Raw genomic sequence first — 22,108 nt, 5'->3', positions numbered from 1 at the left:
CATAGGAAATCTTATTGATATGGCGTTATCCTGGTTGATAGTGTGTCTGTTTTCTCTGTGACTCCTAACTATATAATTAAGAGTGTTTTCTCTTCCTAGGAGTCAGCCCTGTGCCCTGGTCCTGTAAATGGACCATCCCAGTCTGTATTGGTGCCTGTACTTCTTAGCTACATCCTCTAGACTTTCTGTTAGTCCTCCCGTAGCTTATATGTTTCTTCTCGTAGTTTTTTTGTTTGAAACTCAAGACACTGAATTATGAATAATTATAAGTTTCAATGATCAACATAGTACTCTTATTTTCTCTTTAAAATCTACTTAGTGTTCATGAGTCTTCTAATTTCCTCATGGGATGTTTTAGCTCTTCACTGGGGCTTGCTATAAGACATTCAGTGTTTGCCTAGCTGAGCGTGGTAGTAATCCCAGCACTGGGGAGGCTAAGACAGGTTTGTGACTTCATGATCAAACTGAGCTACATGGTGGACACCCTGTGCCCTAAAAACTGCATCAACAAATTTTCCAAGACATTAGAAGGGCTTGGAGTTTGTATATGCATACCCAATATGAAGATCAGTATCATTTCACAACCAGCATAATTTGTTTTTACATATGACTAGTGCAAAAGGGAAAGTAATTTTAATGTTCTTATCATCTTTATTGCCTAAAGAGGCCTGAGTTCAAATGATCACCTACAAATTGCTGTGTCAGTGATTCTAGTCTGTCATCTTCCAGATACAGACTCCAACTCATGTAAAAAAAGATCCCAGAAGAATTTATTTCCTGGAAAATGGTATCATTGACAGCATCATCATTAGGTTCCACTACAGTGTATCTGTGATGACTGAAGGAGGAGAAGGACATTCCATTCTGTAATATGTCCTACACCAATGGTTCTTATGACTCTTAGCTACATCATTCCCCAGATCTTCTCTTGGTGCCTGCTTCCAAGTTTTTAAAGATGAAAAGAAACAGAAAGTTCTTCTCTTTGAGCAATATTCTAAAGTTTATAAAACACATTCCTGCATATAGATCCCACTTTATCCTCATGACAGCTCCACAGGCTGTGTAGGGCAGGGCTCATTCTCCCCATTTCATAGATGAATTAAAACTCTGACATCACATAGAAAGTCCTTGAAGCCACTTCACTGATCAGAGGCAAATTCTTGAAGAGACTTCAGGTTTCTCTTTCCAGAGTGGATAGTATTTTGCAAATATGAATGTAAATGCTTGGGCTTTAGGTTCAGCTTGTTTAGTTGGTTTTGCCTTTATATGAGACGACTGTACAGCTCTTGAAGCTGCATTTATTAAAGAACAAACATCTCGTACATAGAGCTAGAGGCAGCATAGAAGCATGTGTCTGTCATAGAAATGGCTATTTAGATCAGCTCGGTCCTTAGGAAATTGATATAGCTAAATAGATATTCTGGGGTACAGTGTTAGAGATCTGGAGGTCAGGCAGCCTGAGTAGTGGGGCTAATATTAAAGGCCAAGAGATTTAGAAGAAAACTTGAGTGTCACAGAAGCCAAGAGAATGTGGATGAATGTAGCAGGAGGCCTGTGCTGACCTCTCTGTACTCTGATCACCCCTTGTTGAAAGAAGGTACAGCCTAAGGTGCAGGGGTGATGTTGTACTTAGAGAAAAGCCTGGTTTACATTAAAGGAGAGGAGTATATCCTGTCAACATGAGGAAGGAGTTTTCCCAGAAATTTTATCTCACCTGTTCCATTTTGGCCTTTTCACATTCTTAATTCTTCTCCTTTTCTGTGTCTTGTTTTGTTAATTGGTTGGTTTTGATGGTTGGTTTTTGTTTTGTTTTTTCAGATATTTTTGCTTATGTGAGTAGAAAAGAGAGAGGGAAAGAGTATGGGTGCACCCAGGGCATCTTGACTCTGTAGACGAACTCCAGATACATGAACCACTTTGTGCATCTCTGCCTTTACGTAGGTAATGGGGAATCAAACCCAATCCAACACTGAGCAATCTCCCTAGTCCTTGTTTTTTGTGAATCAGCCTTGCCTGTATAGGCCAGGCTAGTCTTGAACTCACAATTGTCTTACCTCCACCGTCTGGGTATTAAGATTGGGCTGGAGAGATGGCTTGGGGGTTATGGTGCTTGCCAACAAAGGAAAAGGACTCAAGTTTAATTCCCCAGTACCCATGTAAAAGCCAGATGCACACAGTGGCACATGTGTCTAGATTTTACAGTGACTAGAGTCTGTAGTGTGCCAATTCTCTCCCTCTCTGCCCCCTCAAATAAATAAAATTTTAAAAAAATATTGCAGATGTATGCTACCATGCCTGGCTCCTCTGTCCTTTTCTAAAGCTTTAGATTTGTAAGTTATTGTAATATGGAAACAGCCTATTCCTATATCATTATGTATTTATATATCCTATAATATAATATTAACATGATGCTTGTGGCACTTTCCTCCCCAGAGGAACAGAGGAATAGCATCATCAACTCCAGCTTGGAATCTGTCTCATCAAATGCAAACAGCATCCTTAATTCCAGCAGCAGTTTACAGCCCAACATGAACTCCAGTGATCCAGACCTGGATGTGGTCAAACCTACCCGGCCTAACTCACTGTAAGTATGATTCTCCCTGCCTGCTCACCCATTCTTCCAGATTGTCCCATGAACATGATTTCAACTTTCTCCCCAATCGTGGAGCTTGGCTGGTGTATTGTGGATTTTTTTGTAAGCATTATCATCTCAGAGGAAAGTCACCACTCTTATCATGCTGCTTGTTGGCCTTGATGATCTTTGATTTGATTTAGTTTTGCTGAGATGGCATCAGTGATGGTTGCTGCCCATACTTGCTGCTGGTCATGAAGGCAATTTCTTGTAGTTTCACAAGCATCTGGGGACATAATAGCTGAGTAGAGAAATAACTAACTCTGTTTTACTTATTCATGTCATTTCAGTTTCCCTTCCTCTGACTGCATGGGGAAATGTCCAGGGCTCCCTCTGCATCTATAACATATAGCACCTGCATGGGGGAGCTCTTCCTGACTTCCAGTCCTCATACCTTCTTACCAGAGTCTCTGAAGGGAAAGATTCCACTTGGTTCCAATTTGGTCCTTGAGCATGCATTTCCAAGACAGGCAGTGTTGAAACTAGTTGTCCAGTTCCCCACAGAAACTATTCTGCTCGAACCAAAAAGCTTCTCCTCTGACTTCAGCCCATGTTGCTTAGCATGTTGCCTTAGACTGCCCCATAAATCTTGTCAACTAGGGCCTTTGCTGAAAGAATGTGAGGCTATGCCCAGAACAGCTGCACTCCCAGCCATTAGCTGTAGAAGAGTCTAGAAACAGGATCAAGTGTGTCTTTCTGTAGTGAAAGCAGATCAAGGCTCAGTCTCAAACTGCAGGCAGCTGTTTTCCTTGGTGAGACACCAGGGTGGCAGCCTCCCTTCTCTGCCCCTCCGAATGCCATCGTTACATGGTTACCCATTTTGCAGTGTAGTCTTTCATGTATTTATAGATCTATAAAATGAGTTTGGTGATATTTCCTTAGATCAAACTCAGGGATGCTAAGTGGGAGGGAAAACAGGTTACAAGGTATTTACAATGAAGATGTAAATGTAACTAGTATAAGATCCAATTTTATACTGAGGAAATTCAGCCCCTTTTAGGTATTTGCAACTTGAAATCTTAGTACCATTTAGGAACTTTAATTACTAGCCTGTTATTTGGTAAATAGTGTGTTTGTTTATAAGAAGTAGACCATTGCCACAAGAACTTAGAGTACTTGAACTTGTCTCGCTTATAGGTGGTAAGTCTATGCTTCTTCATGGCTAGACTTGTCTGTGGAGCCTTGAGCCTTGCTTTGATCTTTCTTAGGCTCTCTTGGACCTCTTTCTCAGACTTTAATGAGCTCCTCCATATAATTTTCTTCCTTTGCCTCAGCCATCCTCTCCTCCTCTTGTCTCTTTTGGTTTGAGTCTGTGTACCCAGCAGTTGCTAAAGCTATCTGTTGCTCAGTATGAGCAAAGTTGAACTTCTAGCCCAGGTTGCTTAATACCCTCTGATTCTAGCCAACCAATACCAACCTAGTGGTCTTTAATCTTTGTTTGTAGCAGCTAGTAGCTTGGGCCCCTGAGTCACCACTGAGTACAGTGTGTACCAAGAGATTGTTTAGGCAGCTAAATGAAAGGGGGATATGGCTTTTAAACAGGGCTTGGAGGAGGGGGCCTTGGATGTTTTTAAAGGTATCTGTGTGTGGTTTGTCTTTCATCATTCAGTGAGGATTGTTCTGCCTACTCTATACCATCTGGAGAGACTATTCCTACCGGTTCAGTTTCCGGAGCTTTTCTGGGGATTCAAGGGTGATGCTAGCAATGGTCCCACTTACTTGACTTTGGAGGAGGGCCGAAAGTAGAGTGTGTTTCCCACAGCACTTGTGTCTGCAGGCCAAGTGGATCTCTGGCAGACACCTGTGGGTCTTGGTATCGGGGAGCACCGATCCTCGGATAGAAGCACTTCCCTGCCAGCAGAGTGCTTACGCTTCTGCATCCCTGCACGAAGGCTTTGTTGCCACCCACTAGAAGCTCCGTGGCAGGTTCACTGGCCATTGCCCAAACTCAAGACATACCCCTTGGCCCTGCTCCCTAGTTTTTCTTACCTGGAATTTGCCTGGGTGGACCATGAATGAAAATTAGGCAGTTCCGGCAAATGGAAGCCCCGTGCTTTTCAGTGATTGGCACACTTTGTCATAGTTCTTGAATTTACACTCTGATGAAGGAGGAAAGACAGTGACACAGGCCAGTGGTAAATAGAACCTAGGGCTTGTAAGTGTGCTCAGAGTTCTGTAGTGACTGAACAAGTCATCACATTTATCATGTCAGAGTCAGGGGAAAGGTGAGCTGATAAAGAATAAGGTGGACGTGAGGGAAGATTTAGATGGAAAGGGGAGAACATTCCAGGTAAAAGGAGTCAAAGATGATCCAGGCTAGAGGAGAGGAGCTTCCAGGTAGGGGGAGGCCTTAAAAGTAGAAATCTCATATTAAAATCCAAATTTCATTCTGGACATTGACATGAATTAGGAGGAGGAGAAGCAGCAGCATTTAGGCACAGATCTCACCCCTTTCATCAAATGGATTATAGTTGTGTGTATGCAAAACTGTAAAGCTCAAGTTAAAACCTAGACAGCGTTAGGTATGATAGTGCGCTCCAGCACCAAAAGCAGGATCTGTGAAAGAAACTGAATTGCTATTAGGCTTTCATTTAAATTAAAACTTCTAAATAAAGGTAAAATAAAGGGAGAAACCACAGGCTAGGAGAAAGTATTTGCACATATCTTATAAAGAGCTAGTATGTAAGACATGCAAATAGTTCTCAAAACACAATAAGTAATAACACAATTAAAGTATGACCAAAAATCTGAGCAGACACCTTCCCAAAGATGAATATTCAAATAGTGTTTTGTGAAAACTGTTCACCATCATATGTTACAGGGAGATGAAAACTTAAGACATTTGCTGCATACCTTGTAGCATGGGTTGGCAACACCGAATGTGGGTAAAGATGGGGACCAGCAGTAATTTTCATGTGATGCTGATGGGAATGCAAAGTAGCCCTGTCACCTGGGAAGACAACTTGGCATTTTTTACAAGGTTCAGCATGCTTTGTCATCTGAACCAACAGTCATGCTTCTTGGGATTTACCCAAGGGAGGTGGAAATGGTATGCACACACACAAACATCCCCTGGGTTTTCTAAGCAGCTTTATTCATAATTGTCAGAACTTAGAAGCAACAGAGCTATCATCAATCAATAAATATGAATGGATAAACTGTGGTCTCTCCAAACAGTGCACTATCATTCAGCAGGAAAATAGCCTCAACTATCAATCCATGAGAAAACATAGAGGAACTGTAAATGCACATTGCTTCATGCAAGAACCCAGCCTGGAAAGACTCCAGTGCACTGTAACACCAACTGTGTAAGTTTCTGACAATGCAAAACTATGGAGTCAGGAGAGAGAGATTGGGAGAGAGAGAGAGAGAGGGAGAGAGAGAGAGAGAGGGAGAGAGAGAGAGAGAGAGAGAGAGAGAGAGAGAGAGAGGGAGGGAGAGGAGGAAGGAAGGAGGGGAGGGGAGGGGAGGGGAAGAGAGGAGAGGAGAGGAGAGGAGAGGAGAGGAGAGGAGAGGAGAGGAGAGGAGAGGAGAGGAGAGGAGAGGAGAGGAGAGGAAGATCGATCAGTGGTTGCCAGGGATATAGGAGGAGGGGATAAAGAGTATGAATTTAAGACCAGAGCATTTGGGGTGGCACTGAAATTACTCTGGATGATACAATATACTATGTGTTTTTCAAACAACAACAACAAAAAAAACACATCACAGTAAGACTGTGTCAAATACAGTGAATCTTAACTTCAACTGTGGTCTTTAGCTAATGTATTAATAGTGGTTTGTGTATTGTAACAAATGTGCCATTCATGCTGCCATAGTGAGGTGGTTATCACTTTTGCCTCCCCAATGTACTACATCAAAATGTTAATTACTGGGGAAACTTAGGACGTGAATAAGAGGAAGCACACGGAAAGTTATTTTGTGTAATTTTTCTGTAAATCTGAAACTGCTCAAAAATAAAATCTGTCAATGTATTTTAAGATTTCCAAGTTCTTTCCAAAAGAAACAAGAGGGTCTTGGGGGATTGCCTAGTCAGTAAAGTACTTGTTATGCCATCAGAAGACCAGAGTTCAGATCCCCAGGTTTCACATAAAAGCCAAACATGGATATGTGCACATATTTTAATCCTAGAACTCAGGAGATAGAGAAGGGAAGACCCCTGTATCAAACAATAAGATGGAAAATGATTGGGGGAAGAGGACACCCAAGGCCAACCCCTGGCCTCTACATGTTCACACACACATGTACATACATGCACAAAACACAGACATGTAGACATAAAGGAAGAATGGCTGCATGACCATGTGTAGTGTGGTAGTTGACACCATCCAGTCTCCATGGCTTTACTCCTTATAGATTAACTGTGTCCTAGATCTTGGCTGACCTTCTGTTTTACAGGCTAAGCCATTTGAGACGCGGCTGGGCTTCATCCTTGGACTTCATTTGGCTAATGGAACAGAGTAGAGTTGACATTGTAGGGCTTTTAAGTTCTGGCCACAATGTCTCGCAGATCCTCTCTCACGCTTCTAGAAGCAGCTGTCATGTACAACAGTCTGGTCTAGTCTCTGGAGGATGACAGGCTATAGGAGAGGGAAGCCCAATGTCATAGGCAAACCCAACCCACTCCAGGCCACCGAGCAGTTGTATGTAGCAACATGAGTTAATGCAGAAGAGACCAGCAGAAAAGCAGCCCACAGATTTGTGATGAAATATATCATGCTTGCTTTTTATTTATTTTTTTTTATTTTTAACAATTTCATACATGCATGTAATGTATTTTAATTCATGATCATTTTAAACCATTGAGCTTAGGGATGGTTTAATACACAGCAGTAGCTCATCAACAGAAAGCCTATGATTTTATAATCTCAGGGTCTTGAGATGGAGCTGGGCTGCCTGGGTGAGACAGAAAGGCATGGAAAGTTCTCACTTGTGTATAGCCATATGGAGACTAACCTGTCAGTTTTCAGTAACTTCTTTAGAAGAAAATGCCTGGTCATGAGATTCTAAGAATGAAAATTTCTGATTAATGGCTGAGACATAGCTCAGTCTTTGGAATGGAAATCAGGAAACAGCAGCTTTGAATTTTTTCACTAGTGTAGAGTGGTTTATAACCCCAGCCCTTAGCCCTGAACATCCAGGCTGGGGAAGACCCATATCCCAAGTAAAGAGGTTATAGAGTCCTCCAGGAATAAAAGTGCCTCCAGTCCTTCCACAGTGATCAAGAGAGTTGGCATTGGGCCAACTCCTGTCTAGAAGATAGTAATTTTTAAAAAAGGAAGTAAACAGAAGCTGAAAAAGAAGTCAGGGGATGTCTTGCCAGGGACATTGCATACTGCTGTTGTTCCCCCAAATTAGAAACTCGTAGGTATATGCTTAAAAAAGACCTCTGGAGTGCCATGGAGGGGGATTATTAAGACTGAATGCGGGCTAGCAAGATAGAGAATATTAATATCCCAGTGGTGGACTCAGCCTTAGAGTTCCCTTGCAGTGGGCCCACCTACTAGCCTTAGAGTTCCCTTGCAGTGGGCCCACCTACTAGTATACATTTTTCTCATCTTTTCTTACACACAACACACACACATACATTATTTCTGCTGACCTTAAAGATCTGTACATGTCAAACATTTACAGATGCTTCCAGACTGAGCCCCTTCTCTGTCCTAGAGCTAGTGAGCAGTGTGAGGGCAGGCTCTGGAATTCTGAGGATAAACAAGGCCTGTTTCCAAACAGAGTTGCTTCTCCAGAACATTCTCTTTCTGAGTTTGGTTCAGCTTCCCTCTGATGAAATTTGGCAGAAATTTGCGTAAAGAAATGTCTCAATATTTAACTTCTTATTTGTCCGGCATTTCTTCAGTCATTATCAGTTGAATACTTAGATGAGTGCTAAAAATACAGTTATTTTAAAATACAAGAGGAGGGCTGAAGAGATGGATTAGCAGCTAAGGCATTTTGTCTGCAAAGCCAAAGGATCCCGGTTTGATTCTCCAGGACCCATGTAAGCCAGATACACAAGGGGGCACATGAATCTAGAGTTCATTTGCAGCGGCTGGAGGCCCTGGCACATCCATTCTCTCCCTCTCTGTCTCTCTCTGCCTCTTTCTCATTCTTAAATAAATAAAATATTTTAAAAAATAGAAGAGGAGATGGTAATATAGCTCAGTGGCAGAAGGGCATTCTTAGCATTCAGGAGGCCCTGGTTATTTATCACCCCCCCAAAAGTTTCTTCTTTTATGTTATATATTTTATATTCTAGTGAAATCAGGAGAAAAATGAAATTGTGAGTGTTGTGGAGGAAACACATGGAGAGTGAAAGAGAACAGGATTTGGAGGAGGAGAAAAGCTGCTTGGCTCTCTCCTCCTCAGTTTCTGCATCTGCACACTGAGGGCTTCATACTCCTTCGTGAAGCTGGTGAGAAGAATTACTCATTCTTTGTATCTCATCCACACACTCAGCACTGTGAGCACTTCTTCCCGTATCCTCAGCCATAGCATATATTTTGCTTTGCATAGGAATGTCCCCTGAAGTTCCACTCCCCTTTCCTCAGCAGCTCCGTACTTCAAATTGGAGCCTACCACCCTGATCACGCAGAGGAGGCACTGTACCTGTAGAGGCAGGTGCTACCACACCTTAACCCATGAGCACCTGGGGAAGCATGCACTCTCCAGACTGCACAGGGTACTTGATGAGCATGTGCATAGTTGTTAAAGGAGTCAAAGTGAGTGATATGTGTCAGACAGATGCTTAGTAATGGCGTTTTTAAAGGTGACCTTGTCACCCCAGTACTATTATGTGCCAATATAGTTACCCAGATAGTTGCCCAGATAGACATGGATGATGTTATGTCTTTATCTGCTATTCTTTGGGATGTAGGCTCAGGAAAGGAAGTTTTCCTTTAGCTAGACTATATCATCCTTCCGTGGAGGAGCAGTGGATTGAGCATTCTGCCACTCACCTGTAGCAGAAGAAATGTCTTCACACTGCCTTGCCTAAAAAATTGGGGAATAACATGAACACATAATTGTCTTCTCCAAAAATCATTTGCCTCTTCCTGAACCCCCTCAAGTCTTCCTAATGATTCTGGCTTCCTCATTCGCTGTTGTTTCTGGGACACACCAAACATCTATCCTGTCACCTTGGACTCCTGACGCTGCAGAAGCTGCAGCTCCTCCAGAAACCAGCTACGCCCCCTTGACATGGTCAGAGCTCATTTTTGTTGTGACCTATTTTCTGAGTTTTCTTTTGTCAGCTCTTCCATTTCCCTAGACAAGATCTCACTCAGCAACGCAAAGCATAGCTAGGCTTCCCTTGGTTGAGAGTGGAGCTTCCTGCCTGGTCAGGATCAATCTCATTTTTTTTGTTTGGTTTATTGTTTGTTTTTTTGTTTGTTTTTTTGAGGTGGGGTCTCGCTGTAGCTCAGGCTGACCTAGAATTCACTGTGTAGTCTCAGGCTGGCCTCAAACTCATGGTGATCCTCCTGCCTCTGCCTCCTAACTGCTGGGATTAAAGGCGTGTACCACCACGCCCAGCTGCATCTCTTTTTTATTTAATAAATTTGTCTGGCTACTAGCAGATAGTCATTTCTTTAATATAAAACCTACAAGGCAGCACTCATGTTTTGTGACCCAGCAGAATTTCTTTCCCAAGCACCAAGGCTGTCAGTGACACTTAGATCTCTGTAGCCTTTCAGGGGAGGGCTGTGGGAGGGAGCAGGCGGGCCTATCCTGATGCTTAGCCACGGCCCTGCCTCTGATAAGCACAGAGACATGCCTTCCCTCACGTATGTTGTTCTTTTCCTTTCCCTGTGACAGACCAAAAATCATAGAAAGGGCCTGTACCGTTTCTGTGAACTTACTGTTAGCGCTCAGTAGTCTAAAATAATTCCATAAATTTGCTGTGACAATACAGTGCCTGCTTCAAGATTTATAAACTAAAGGGATGAATGAATGAATTTCATTCTGAGTGTAGCTGTCCTCAAATGCCTTGTGGCTCTCTGTGTGCGTGGCTGCTTGCATTTTAGATGTGCGGTTTTTGGGAGATTCTTCAGGGAAGGAGATGGTCCTGGCTTTTAGCACCACTGTGCCCATGAGGGGACTGTGAAGCAGCTCTGCAGTGCAAGTTTTCTTACTTAGGGTTAATTTGGAATTGTTTCTCCCACTGTATATATAACATGGGGGTTATTAGCAGATTCAGATTCTACTTTGCACAAATTAAAATCACATCCGGATTAAAGTACTGCTTTTGAAACAGTTTGTGAATCTGAGAGGTAGACTCCAGATTTGTTTTAACCTCCTCCCTGTGTTAAGGATCTAGAAAGCTCTGCAGCATCTTACATAGGCCTCATGTGGGCTCAGCTGCATAAGTCTCCCAGGGCAGTCTTCACTCAGTACAGTAGAAGCTCAGGTGCCCATGAGAGACTCAGACCCTCACACCCTGACTCGCTGACCTGGATCAGCCATTTTGGAGAAGGGGCTGTCTTGATTTCCCAGACCTGGCAGGTGACTGGCCTTTGTTAAACTCAGGGCCATGGTGGCAGAGGTTGGTAGACATCCATGCAAATAAAGTCAGGCTCTGAGCCAAGCCTGCATCATCCTTGCACTGTTTGATTGTCCATGCAGGAATGACAGCAGGGAGGCTTTGCAAAGGTGCCCTTGGCCTTTGAAGCCAGTCCACTATGTGGAGAGGAGGAACACAGTTCACTCACCAGCACAATGCTTTGAGGCTTCTGAAGAAGGCCTGGCTAGCTGCTGTGCAAATACATGCCGCTTGGTCACAGAGACCAAGAAAGGCTGTATCAACTAGATCAACCAATTTTTTTCATTACACATGTACTTTGTGTGTGTAACATGAGTCAGTCAAGATGTTGTGGTTAACAGGAAAGCAGGTGTCTCAGAATATCATTGGTAGATCCAAGTTATTTTGGACAGAAGATTTAAGAGTTTAGAGCCAGTGTTGCCCAAACTTCAGGAAAGGGCAGAGAATAAGGGTTGATCAGGCAAGAACTGAATGTGGCAGAGTTGAGTAGGGCCTGCTTATGGGGTTCAAAACATGGCTCTGCCTCTTCCTAACTGTAAACCTAGACATATTATTTGGTCTCTCTGAACTAATAACCCTCCTATGAACTGGTAATAATAATAATACCTATCTTCAAATCTATTTTCATGGTAGTTGACATGAGGTCTTCATAGCACTAAATGCCCTTATTTGAGGAAGTTGTTAATAAAAACAAGTTGCCACTATAAATCATTTATTAATGACGTCTTCATTGGCAACAATGGGTAGCATATGACAGTGGTGCCAGATTATGTCATCTGGTAATGTTTTGCATTGCTGTTGTCTTAGTTTGTGTATTACACTCTGTGATAGTCACATAATGGCAAGAATCATCTAACCATATATTTCTCAAAACATATTCCTGTTTTAGGTAACACATGACTTTTTAAAGTTTTTTGAGACAGGATTTTACATAGCCCAAACTGGCCTTGAACTCCTGACCTTCCCCCATCCACCTCTCAAGTGATGGAATTACAGGTGTGCACTACCAGAGGAGACATAATACGTTACTATTTTTAACCTTATGATCCTTTGCTCTTATACTGCCCTTTCAGGACGAAATGCCAGATTTTTTTTTTCAGTAGTAACAGTAGATATTACACTCAGTATTTTCGCTTTTTTAAAAAAAATACATATGTATAACACAAAACATCCCAGAGTGAAAATGCTGAGGCAATTTTAAAAGTGAAGTAGTAAAATATCTAAAACTGGACTTGACTACAAATAATAAACTAGATGGAATCCATAGAAGTACACCCCTGCAAAACGTGCTTCAAGATGTTTGCAAGAAGTCAACAGGCAGGCTTATTTTCCTGGAGGAGCCTTGTCAAGCCACCTACCCTGTTGTTTCTCTGCTGGGTACAGCCAAGTGGAGCTATACTAATTAGGCTCGAAACTAATTGCAATTTCAAGTTCACTGGGGAATAATTAGCCTCAGGAATTCCTCTGCAGCCTCTGACTCTGTTAATTTGACTACCATTATAGCAAAAAGGGAAACAGTTTGTGAGGAAAAATCATCTTAGTCATCTGCTGCATTTGCTGTTCAGATTTTCTTCCAGTCCTCACTGACTTCCCTGCACAAGGAAGCAGTGTGCTTCCCACGTTGGCCTTGCTTCCGCGTTCCAATATTGTTTACACATTGAAGACAGCTGGATAGTCCTTGACTGTTGTCAAATATCCTCAAAAAGTGGGTATAATAACTGCCTTAAATAATATCATATTACTTCCCCTTTACCTATGTGGCAGAAGCCATGTCTTTTGAGGGGAAAAGAAGATGATGAAATGGTCAACACAGAAACAAAGGCAGAGATGTCTGTCCTGGGGTAATGTTTTCGAATCCCCAAAAGATGCATTAGCACAATCAAGACAGCATAATTCAATGAAGGTTTGTTTTGTTTCTGAAACAGTTGGTACAGGGACCCTCACAAGACAGTACAGGATAACCCTGACTAGTGGTCATCAGCCTTAGGCTGAAGGGGCACTATTGGGAAGTGGTAGAACCCAGGCAGGGAGAAAGTTGGATAGTCAGTAAGTGCCTTGCAAGGGTCAGTGTCCTTAGGTCAAGGTATACAACTAAGTGGAAATGACCTCAAATAACTGGAGTAAATGCCTGGGCCCTCTCCTACCAGTCTTCCAGAGTTCCATTGGTAAAGCCAGAGCATGCAAAAAACTGACAGGTGAAATTCATGCTGGCCACACCTAAGGGAAAAAGGTGGGTGGAGAAGGTGTCTGAAGAGATAGGTAATGGGATCTGGCAGTTGTGCAAGCAGCATGAGTGCCCACCAAAGAAGGACAAAAAAGTATCCAGTGCAGCAGGGCATGGAACTACCATCTCCATATGCTAGTACACATATGCATAGCAGCCTGCAAAGGCGCATTCATAGGCAGCAGGTGTGCATTTGCGGCTCACGAGCAACCTGCACATCAGCATAGCCTGGCATTCTTAAGGAGCCAACACTGAGGCTCTGTCCTAGGGCTTCTGTTAGTTGATCCTTTCAATGTTCTGCGGAGGCCTTTGTTCGAAGGTTTTCTCATTTTTATTTTTGACTCTTTCACATATGTATGTGATGTATTTTGATCTTATCCCTCCATTATGCTCTCTTATCCCCTTCTCCCACTAAAACCCTTCCTCCCATTTACTTCATCCTACTTTCTGGTTTTTAAAAACCCACTGAGCTGATGAGGGTTGCTTGCATTATATGGGTAGAAGACTATTTGTTGGAGAATGGGTGACAATTGGCTATCACACTGAAGAATGTGACCCCCTTCTCCCAGCAACAGCTAGTCCCCTTAGCTGTTCTGGGAGATGCAGCATCTTAGGAACCTCCATTCATGTTGAGATAGGGATGGATTCATCTGGTGCAAGAAACCACAGCTGCTGTGAGTTTCTGACTGCAATAGCCATGTCCTATCCAGAAGACAGCATTCTGCATTCCCTTGCTCTTATATTCTTTCCACCCTTCTTCTGTGAGGTTCTTCCAGTTTGGAGGGCAACAGGTTAGATGTCCTAGTTAGGCATGAGCACACAGTAGTCACTATTGAATGTTTTTTAATCTTTCCAAGTGATTTTTGGTGTATAGCTAATTTGAAAAGGATTCGTGAGCGTTACATAGTACTGTGTAAGGACCCAGGGGATTGTACACGTCCGATGTATTTCTGGGGAGCTATAGGGGAATGAATCTCTGTGGTTGTTTTGGGGGAGGCATATGGTGAGAAGAACACCATTTTTTTTTTCATTTTAGCAGTACCCTTTTATATAGTATGAGATTTTTTTTAACATGTGCAGTTTTTGTTGTGGTTCAGAAAGTCAAAATTTGATGTACTTAGTTTTGAAATCTTCATCATTCTCTTAAAGCTGTGGAGTATGGCTTATTAAGAAGGGATTCTTTGTATTGATTTTTTTTAATCAAAAGGTTGTACTCTTATATCCCCTCTCCTCTGCCCCAATTCTGCAGAAAGTCTTCTTTTGTGGGGTTATTGGTATTCACTGTGGGTACCAAGCAGTGTCATTCAGTGTCTGGGGGAGGGGAAGGGCACATGGTGCCTCAAGCTATTCCTACCTACCCTGAGGCTCGTAAATGTTTCTGCCCCTGAAAAGGGTTGCTTTTATTTTCACCTTTACAAAGTGTGTGCATGTGTGTGTCTGCCTGTCCTCGATGGCTTGTGATCTAAGTGAATAGTTTGAAGGATAAGTCCTATGCCAAGGTGGTGATCCTCTAAATTAGAAATGAATTTTAGCCTATTGAGCCATTCTTCAATTGGCCACATGACCCCTCTCAGGGCTTGCTCAAGGCTCCAAGTCATATTGGTAAATAGTGACTCTTGGCACAGAGGAAGAAATCTTATGGAGAAAACTAAGCTCTATCTTGGGGAGCTAGGTAGATTGACTCCCCTTTGACACTCTGTACTATTTCAAGCTTCATACTAATATTGGAAAAATAGAATGCAGGTTGAGAAGTATAGCAGACAGCTTCAGGTTCGCTGAGATGAACTTCTAGCCCAGGCACAGTTAAGGAGAAAGGGACTTATTGAAGCTTACAGATGCAGGGGAAGTTCCATAATGGCAGAAGAAGCTGGCCTGCCTTCATGGGTCCAAGCAAAGAGAGAAGCACAAGCCAAAAGCCACACAACACAGCACACTTCAGGAACTCCAGCTAGGCACACTTTGCATATCTTTAGATTGAAATCTCAAACCCACCACCACACCTTAAGATCTGCCCAGTGACACTGCCTCTAGCCAGGTGGTTGCAAATGCAAACTACAAAGTAATAAAACTGAATATAAGGGGGGGGGGGCATCTATTCAAACCACCATAAGAAGCTACTCATGAAATTCCTCACAATGCCCAACTAACATTGTGGACTTAAGTAGTCAATTATCCTGAACTAATTTTAGTCATTTTACCTGACCTGTCATTCCCCATCTGCTATCTACCTCATTTTCCTTTAAAAGTTCCATTTTAAAGTAGAATATTTAACAGGAAAACCTTTACTCTGACCTTTATGGAGATACACTGGAGTTAGTAACTCAGTAATAGCAGTTGCCCTGGTAACCTCAGACACAGGGTTTAAGTCACCTGTATTCATCACTATCCTCTACTTTCAGGAGAGAGAGAAATCACCTGTTTTGTGTTAATGGAAAAGAGACATGTTAGCGACTTTCAATCCTTTCTGCTTCTCAGAGTAGATGGGATGCTTTTTGTGCTTAGGCACTGAGAAGAGGCATTAAGGTAGAATGGAGATCCTAGGTTTCAAACAAATCTGAAAGCCATGTTCAGTCTGCTATGTTCAGTACTGAACATGCAACCTTAGACAGTTTAAGTAAGTGAAATTTGCAGGCTAGAATTTAAGGGGAGTGACACCAGAGAACGAATGCAGGATGCAGCGGGCGGGTCCCTCATCCTGTCAGATCATGACAAAAGCCCAGTAATGTCAACTTGCAGAATGCTGCCTGACAGTTGACAAGTCAAAAGCTGACCATCTAGAGAAACCTCTGGCAATGAGTAAGTGGGCTTCCATTCTGTCTCAGGTGAAGCCTCATCTTCCTGCAGTGTCCATACAACACACCTTACAGTGTAGTGCAGACCTCCATGGGACTGTTGCCTCTGGCAAGAAACTGTCCCTCCACCCCCACCAAACATACTCTTCCCCGTTCTTCTCTTGACCCTTTGTGTGAAAATAGAATTAGAGGAAATATGTCCTTAGTCACCTCGTGGCAGCATTTACAATGTTCACTTGTCACAGTGAAATAAACTGGTAGGAGATCAGAAATCAAGGAGAGCCCTGGGAATCCCGGACACATTTACCCAGTGGAGACAGGATCCATGTTTGTGACCAACATGGCTGGTATAACTAGTTAGATCTTGTGCTGTCCCCGGAGAAGTCTGCAGGCATTTAATTACTAGCATACAAACAACCCACCAGCTTCCCTTGCTGTCCCCTGTACCTTAAGTCTCCATGGAATATACATTTTTTCACCTTGTGTTTCTTGTTGAGGAAGGCACTACGTGGATATTTGCTGCCAGAGTCTTAGTGTACACTCTGGAGCACTCGCTAATCCAGAATTAGCCACATTGGACAGAGTGTCCCTTCTGGGTGGGTTAGCACACACTGGAGCCCTGTTGCTGAGGTCACCACTCCAGTGTCTATGAAAGGATACTTACAAGTCTCTTACTTCCTAGACACAGAGATCACACCTACATAATGCAGAACACTACCGCCAATAGAAGCCAGATTTTAAGAAGAGTGAGTGGCCTTATCATTTCATGGAAATATTTCATGTTGACTGAAGTATTTTTGCAACTATACATTTTATGGCAGGGTTTCCAGGCCTCTCCTGTGCATCTGTGCATCTTCTATGTAGTTTTTTCCACCTTGGTCCCAGTTGCTGTAAGCTGGGGCGAATGTTTCTGGTTTATGACCCAGCTTTTTGCCTGTTCGCCAGAAGGCTTCTAGCTTCTCAGTTGTTGATCATTGGGCTTAGAACAGATGACAACATCCCACAGGTATTTTTTTCTCACAAAGTTCTCTAATGGGTCCAGTAGTTTAGAACCCCAAATTTTTTTAATTATTTATTTATTTATTGGAGAGCAACAGACAAAGAGAGAAAGACAGATAGAGGGAGAGAGAGAGAATGGGTGCGCCAGGGCTTCCAGCCTCTGCAAACGAACTCCAGACGTGTGCACCCCCTTGTGCATCTGGCTAACGTGGGACCTGGGGAACCGAGCCTCGACCCAGGGTCCTTAGGCTTCACAGGCAAGCGCTTAACCGCTAAGACATCTCTCCAGCCCTAGAACCCCAAATTTTAACATTTGCTTTGTAAGAGTGATGTGGAAAGAAATAAAATACCCAACAGATTGAAAAACTAGCCATTTAAACATGTTGTATTTACCCACCCCTATATTTCCCCATCTTTTCATTAGGACATATTTATATTCTTATGCTGTCATTATTTTTCTTCCCAGTTAGTAGTTTATTACTATTTGTGGTGGTCAAAATCTGTATAGTCCTATACTACATATCCTGTTAAGTTAAAATTTAATTCACACTTGTAGGGTTATCTTCTGACCTTATATGGGAAAGTAAAGTTTTGAGAATTAGCAGCTCTTTAAACTCTGAATTAGTGTAGTCAGAAAAAAAAAAGTAAAGGAAGTTTCTGCCTTCCTGAGGGTCAGTGAAAGTTTGGTCAGTCAATTTTCATGCAATACTCAAATTTCTAAATAGGGCTAAGGGTTTTTTTTCTGGTCCCTTTTCTGTAATAAAATTCTGAATTAAATTCCATCATCCTCACATGCCTGTTACTAAGTCCTGCCTGATATTTGAGCATTAGTCAATTACTCATAACTATTGAAACAAACTCTTATTCTCGTGTTTTACTTTGCGTACCTGGCTGGTTTCTCCAGGCACTGCTTCTGCTTCTGCTTCTGGAAATGTCATCTCCTGGAGTTTATTCTTTTAAACTCTTATCCCAAGTCCAGTGGCAATACAGAGAGGGTCTTAAGAAAATGAGTTGGGTTGGACCTTTGAAAACAGCTAGCTCTAGACTGAGGCAGAGACTTGGCTAGCATGATCTGGATACTCCTGTTGAGACAGTCAAACCAGCATTCTACCTTTTGCCTTAGTTTTTGGTTTGCCTTACACAAGAAAGTTCATAGAATAAACCACTGAACTTGCCATGGCTCCTAAAGAATTACATCTCTGTGTATAAAATTGTTCAGGGAAATCTGAGGTCCTCACCTAGAATCAGAATCTGAATATGTCATCAGTGCTTTGGCCCCAGACAAGAGACCAGTGTAATTTTCAGCAGAATCCCAATTACATGCTATACAGCCTCATGCTTGGCTTTCCTCTGGAGTTTGCCATCATTTTTAAGTAAGAAAGAGAAGACACCATCTCGTCTCAGTTCAGCTGACCTGTGTGGTTTGCCTCCTAAGAAAGCAGCCCCCCTTCTCTGCAAAGATTACTTTCCTATGCATCACTGTGGGGATGACCTGGCCCCACATCGCAGCTACGAAACTGCAGGTGTCTGTACAAAGCTGGGGGTAGAACCAGGACCCCAGGAGCCATGCTGTGTTATTGCTGAATAGAGCATACAGCTTGAGAGTTTTGGTAGCACCGTGGATGAGGACGAGATGGAAGGATTAAGTGTCATCAGTAGGGGAGGAACAGAAATATCTTAACAAAGCTTTATGGGGTCTCACATATGATGTGCAATATGAATTCTCTTCCGTGTCATCTCATGAAGTCACTAGTAAAAACCATCTTGGGCCTGTTATGCTATTAAGGTCTTGGGCTTTTACTTTACTTTTATTTTTTTATTTTTTGCTTTTTCAAGGTAGAGTGTCATTCTAGTCCAGGCAGACCTGGAATTCACTATGTGGTCTCGGGGTGGCCTTGAACTTATGTCAGTCATCCTACCTCCACCTCCCAAGTGCTGGGATTAAAGGCTTACACCACCACAGCTGGCCCAGGTCTTGGGCTTTGATATGGAGCTAAGTTCTTATCCCAGTTCCACTGCTGATGAATTGTTTTGAAAGGAACAAGTTACTTGACCTCATTTTTGCATAAGGATTGATGGTCATATCTGTGGCATAAGGTTGTCATAAAGGTTAAATGAAGTAGGTAGTGGAAAGCACTTAGCATGGCTTCTTGCACATAAGTGCTCAGTAAAGGTTCCCTGACAGAATTATAGTCACAGTTGCTCTCCTAACAACATTGGCATGTCTTCGGCAGTTTTGCTGAGATGCTGAGTTTGGCTTCATAGTGGACACAGTGAGAAGGGAGGCTGTTCTCCAGAATCCTCTCACATAGTGAATAACAACTTCCACCAACATGTCCAGTTCAGTCCCAGTTACAACCTAGTAGCAAACTCAAATGCATTTGGAGTAACTAGGAGACCCACAGCTCTAAAATGTCTGAAGTCCTATTGGACAGGCCCCCTCAGGTTGCAGTCTAAGCAGTGTGGGAAGGCAGCTCAAGCTAGGAATACAGGAAAAGTGGCTCAGCTGTGAGTCTAGGCAGAGCAGGAACTACAGGGAGACAGAGCCAGGAGGTCAGCAGGGATCAGTAGGGAATGGAGGGATTCGCTTGGCTCCACATTACCACCACTCTTACCTGACATCCCACCGCTCATGCTTGATGCTTACACCTGGTTTACTGTTCCCACCATCATATCCATGTCTTCATACCTCCCTACATCCACTTCCTCAGAGCTTTGCACTTCCAGGAGCCACCTCACCATCCCATAGCTTCGTTTTCCAAAGGATTTTCTCTATAGCCTCTTCTGAATGCTCTGGTTCCTGGGAAAGAGTATGATTGGCTGAGCTCAGCCTTTTGTTGAGCAAATCACTGGTTGATGGCTAATCTGTGGACTTTGATACAGGTGACAGTTTGGTACCCTTTGGCTAGAGGGGCTTGCATTGCTACAGCTTTCACAGGAACTAGAGGTAAAGGCAAGTTCTAAGGTAGCTGGTACTTCATTTTACACACAGTAATAACAGCCTTGGCTCCTGTGTTTTCCATCATCCACTGTTGTGAAAGTCCCACTTATATTACAAAGATGGTTACATTCACAGAGCAGAAAGTTGTTTGCTGACAAGGCCAGGTAAAGAACTTGTTAAAATATAAAATATAGTAAGAATACACAGCAAGGCCCTCTTTGTTCTCAGAGGCTCCTCTGGCACAGGTATATGACTGCACAAGGCAATAATTAATTTTATAGTCCTCACTTTTCAGCAGTGGAAATTATATTTGATATATTTTGTTTCTGAAAGAAGAAACGTGTGCTGGAAGTCAGGCATGGTAGTGCACACCTTTAATCCCAGCACTCGGGAGGCAGGAGTAGGAGGATAACTGTGTGTTCAAGGCCAGCCTGGGACTACATAGTGAATTCAAGATCACCCTGGGCTAGAGTGAGACCCTACCTCAAATAAATAAATAAGAAAGAAAAATAATCTATGCTGAACCTGAAGCTTCCCATTGGGTTTCAGAACAATGGTGCTTAAGTCAATTTGATTTGTTTTATAATAGAAAACCTTGTTCATTGATATAAAGTTTACACCACAATTTCTTATGATGTAGAGTTGGTAACTGGGAAAATGGCAGCAAGCACATGGCCAAGGCAAATCATATTTTCATAAACAATTTTCATTAAAATTATGATTCATTTCATAAAACATATTTTCATGTCTTTTAAAGGCTGGAGCAGCAATAGGAATATTTTGCCTTCCAGCATAGTCAGTCATTGTTCCTACTACATGGGACTGTTGCTGCCATTCTAACGTGCAAAGAGCCACAAGCACAAGCAGTGGAAACAACACGAGGGAGAAGGCTGGCCCCTTCTCTTTCTCTTAATATGTAGTCCTAGCTGGCTGGAACTTGCTATGTCAGTCTTCCTGCTTATGCATGCTGGCAATGTAGGAGTATGCCTCCTTGCTTGGATATGCCTTCTTTCCTTACCTCCTTCAAAGAGATGTAGCCTGGTATCAGAGTGTCCCTGTAGCTTAGCTTTTTAAAACTTTTCTTTTAATTTTCTTTAATTTCTTAAATTTTAGATTTCTGGAGATCAAACTCAGGGTCTCACCCATGGTAGGGAAGTGATATGCCACTGAGCTATACCTCTAGCCCACACATAGCTTTTTTCTCTCTCATTCATTCCACAGGTTTCATGGAATGTCTTCAATACAAAAGCACAGTCCAGGCATGCTCCATTGTACAGTGTACACACACTATTGTACAGTGTAGGCATGCTCCATTGCACAGTGTACACACTCTATTGTACAGTGTAGGCATGCTCCATTATACAGTATAGGTATACTCTGTGTACAGTATAGACACACTGTATTATATAGTACAGGCATGCTCCACTATGAGGTGTAGACACACACCATTGTCTAGTACAGACACACTTCACTGTACATTACAGGCACACTCCACTGTAATAGGTACATACCATTGTACATTACAGGCACACTGTACAAGCTAGGTTCTCCATTGTAGTTCAGGTACCCTCTATTGAACCATGCAGCCACTCTCCATTGTACTGTGGTTCACTTTGCAGAGGGAGCATTGTTTAGAAATTGAAGGTTTGGGGCTGGGGAGATGGCTTAGTGTTTAATTAAGAGTGCTTGCCACTTAAGCATGAGGGCCTGAAACTTCCCAAATTCTGGTCCCCAGGACCCATGTAAGCAGCTGGGTTTGGCTGCGTTACAGATTTGGGCATGTCTGTAGCCCCAGTCCACAGGGTGGGGGTTGGTGGAAACTGGAGAACCACTGTGGTTTGTTAACTGAAAATGGCAACTCTGGGATGAGGGAGAGACCCCATTTCAAGGAACTAGGTAGTTGAGCAATAGAAAAGGGCACTTGAAATTCTGTCCTCTGCCTGTTCATGTACAGCACACACACACACATACATGTACATGCACACAT

At 42.7% G+C, this 22,108-nt stretch overlaps 1 protein-coding gene across 2 annotated transcripts in view; it reads left to right on the top strand.

Annotated features, from left to right (window-relative positions):
- Positions 1–22,108, top strand: part of Arhgap26 (Rho GTPase activating protein 26) — a 481,437-nt gene that overhangs the window by 397,573 nt on the left and 61,756 nt on the right. For both annotated transcript variants that reach the window (XM_045132425.1, XM_004664708.2), the window contains exon 20: positions 2,434–2,584. In XM_045132425.1, coding sequence (XP_044988360.1) covers positions 2,434–2,584 — 151 coding nt within the window. The remainder of the gene's footprint in view (positions 1–2,433; positions 2,585–22,108) is intronic.

Source organism: Jaculus jaculus, chromosome 13, assembly GCF_020740685.1.
Source record: "Jaculus jaculus isolate mJacJac1 chromosome 13, mJacJac1.mat.Y.cur, whole genome shotgun sequence".
Lineage (NCBI taxonomy): Eukaryota > Metazoa > Chordata > Mammalia > Rodentia > Dipodidae > Jaculus > Jaculus jaculus.
This window is presented reverse-complemented; position numbering and strand designations above follow the sequence as displayed.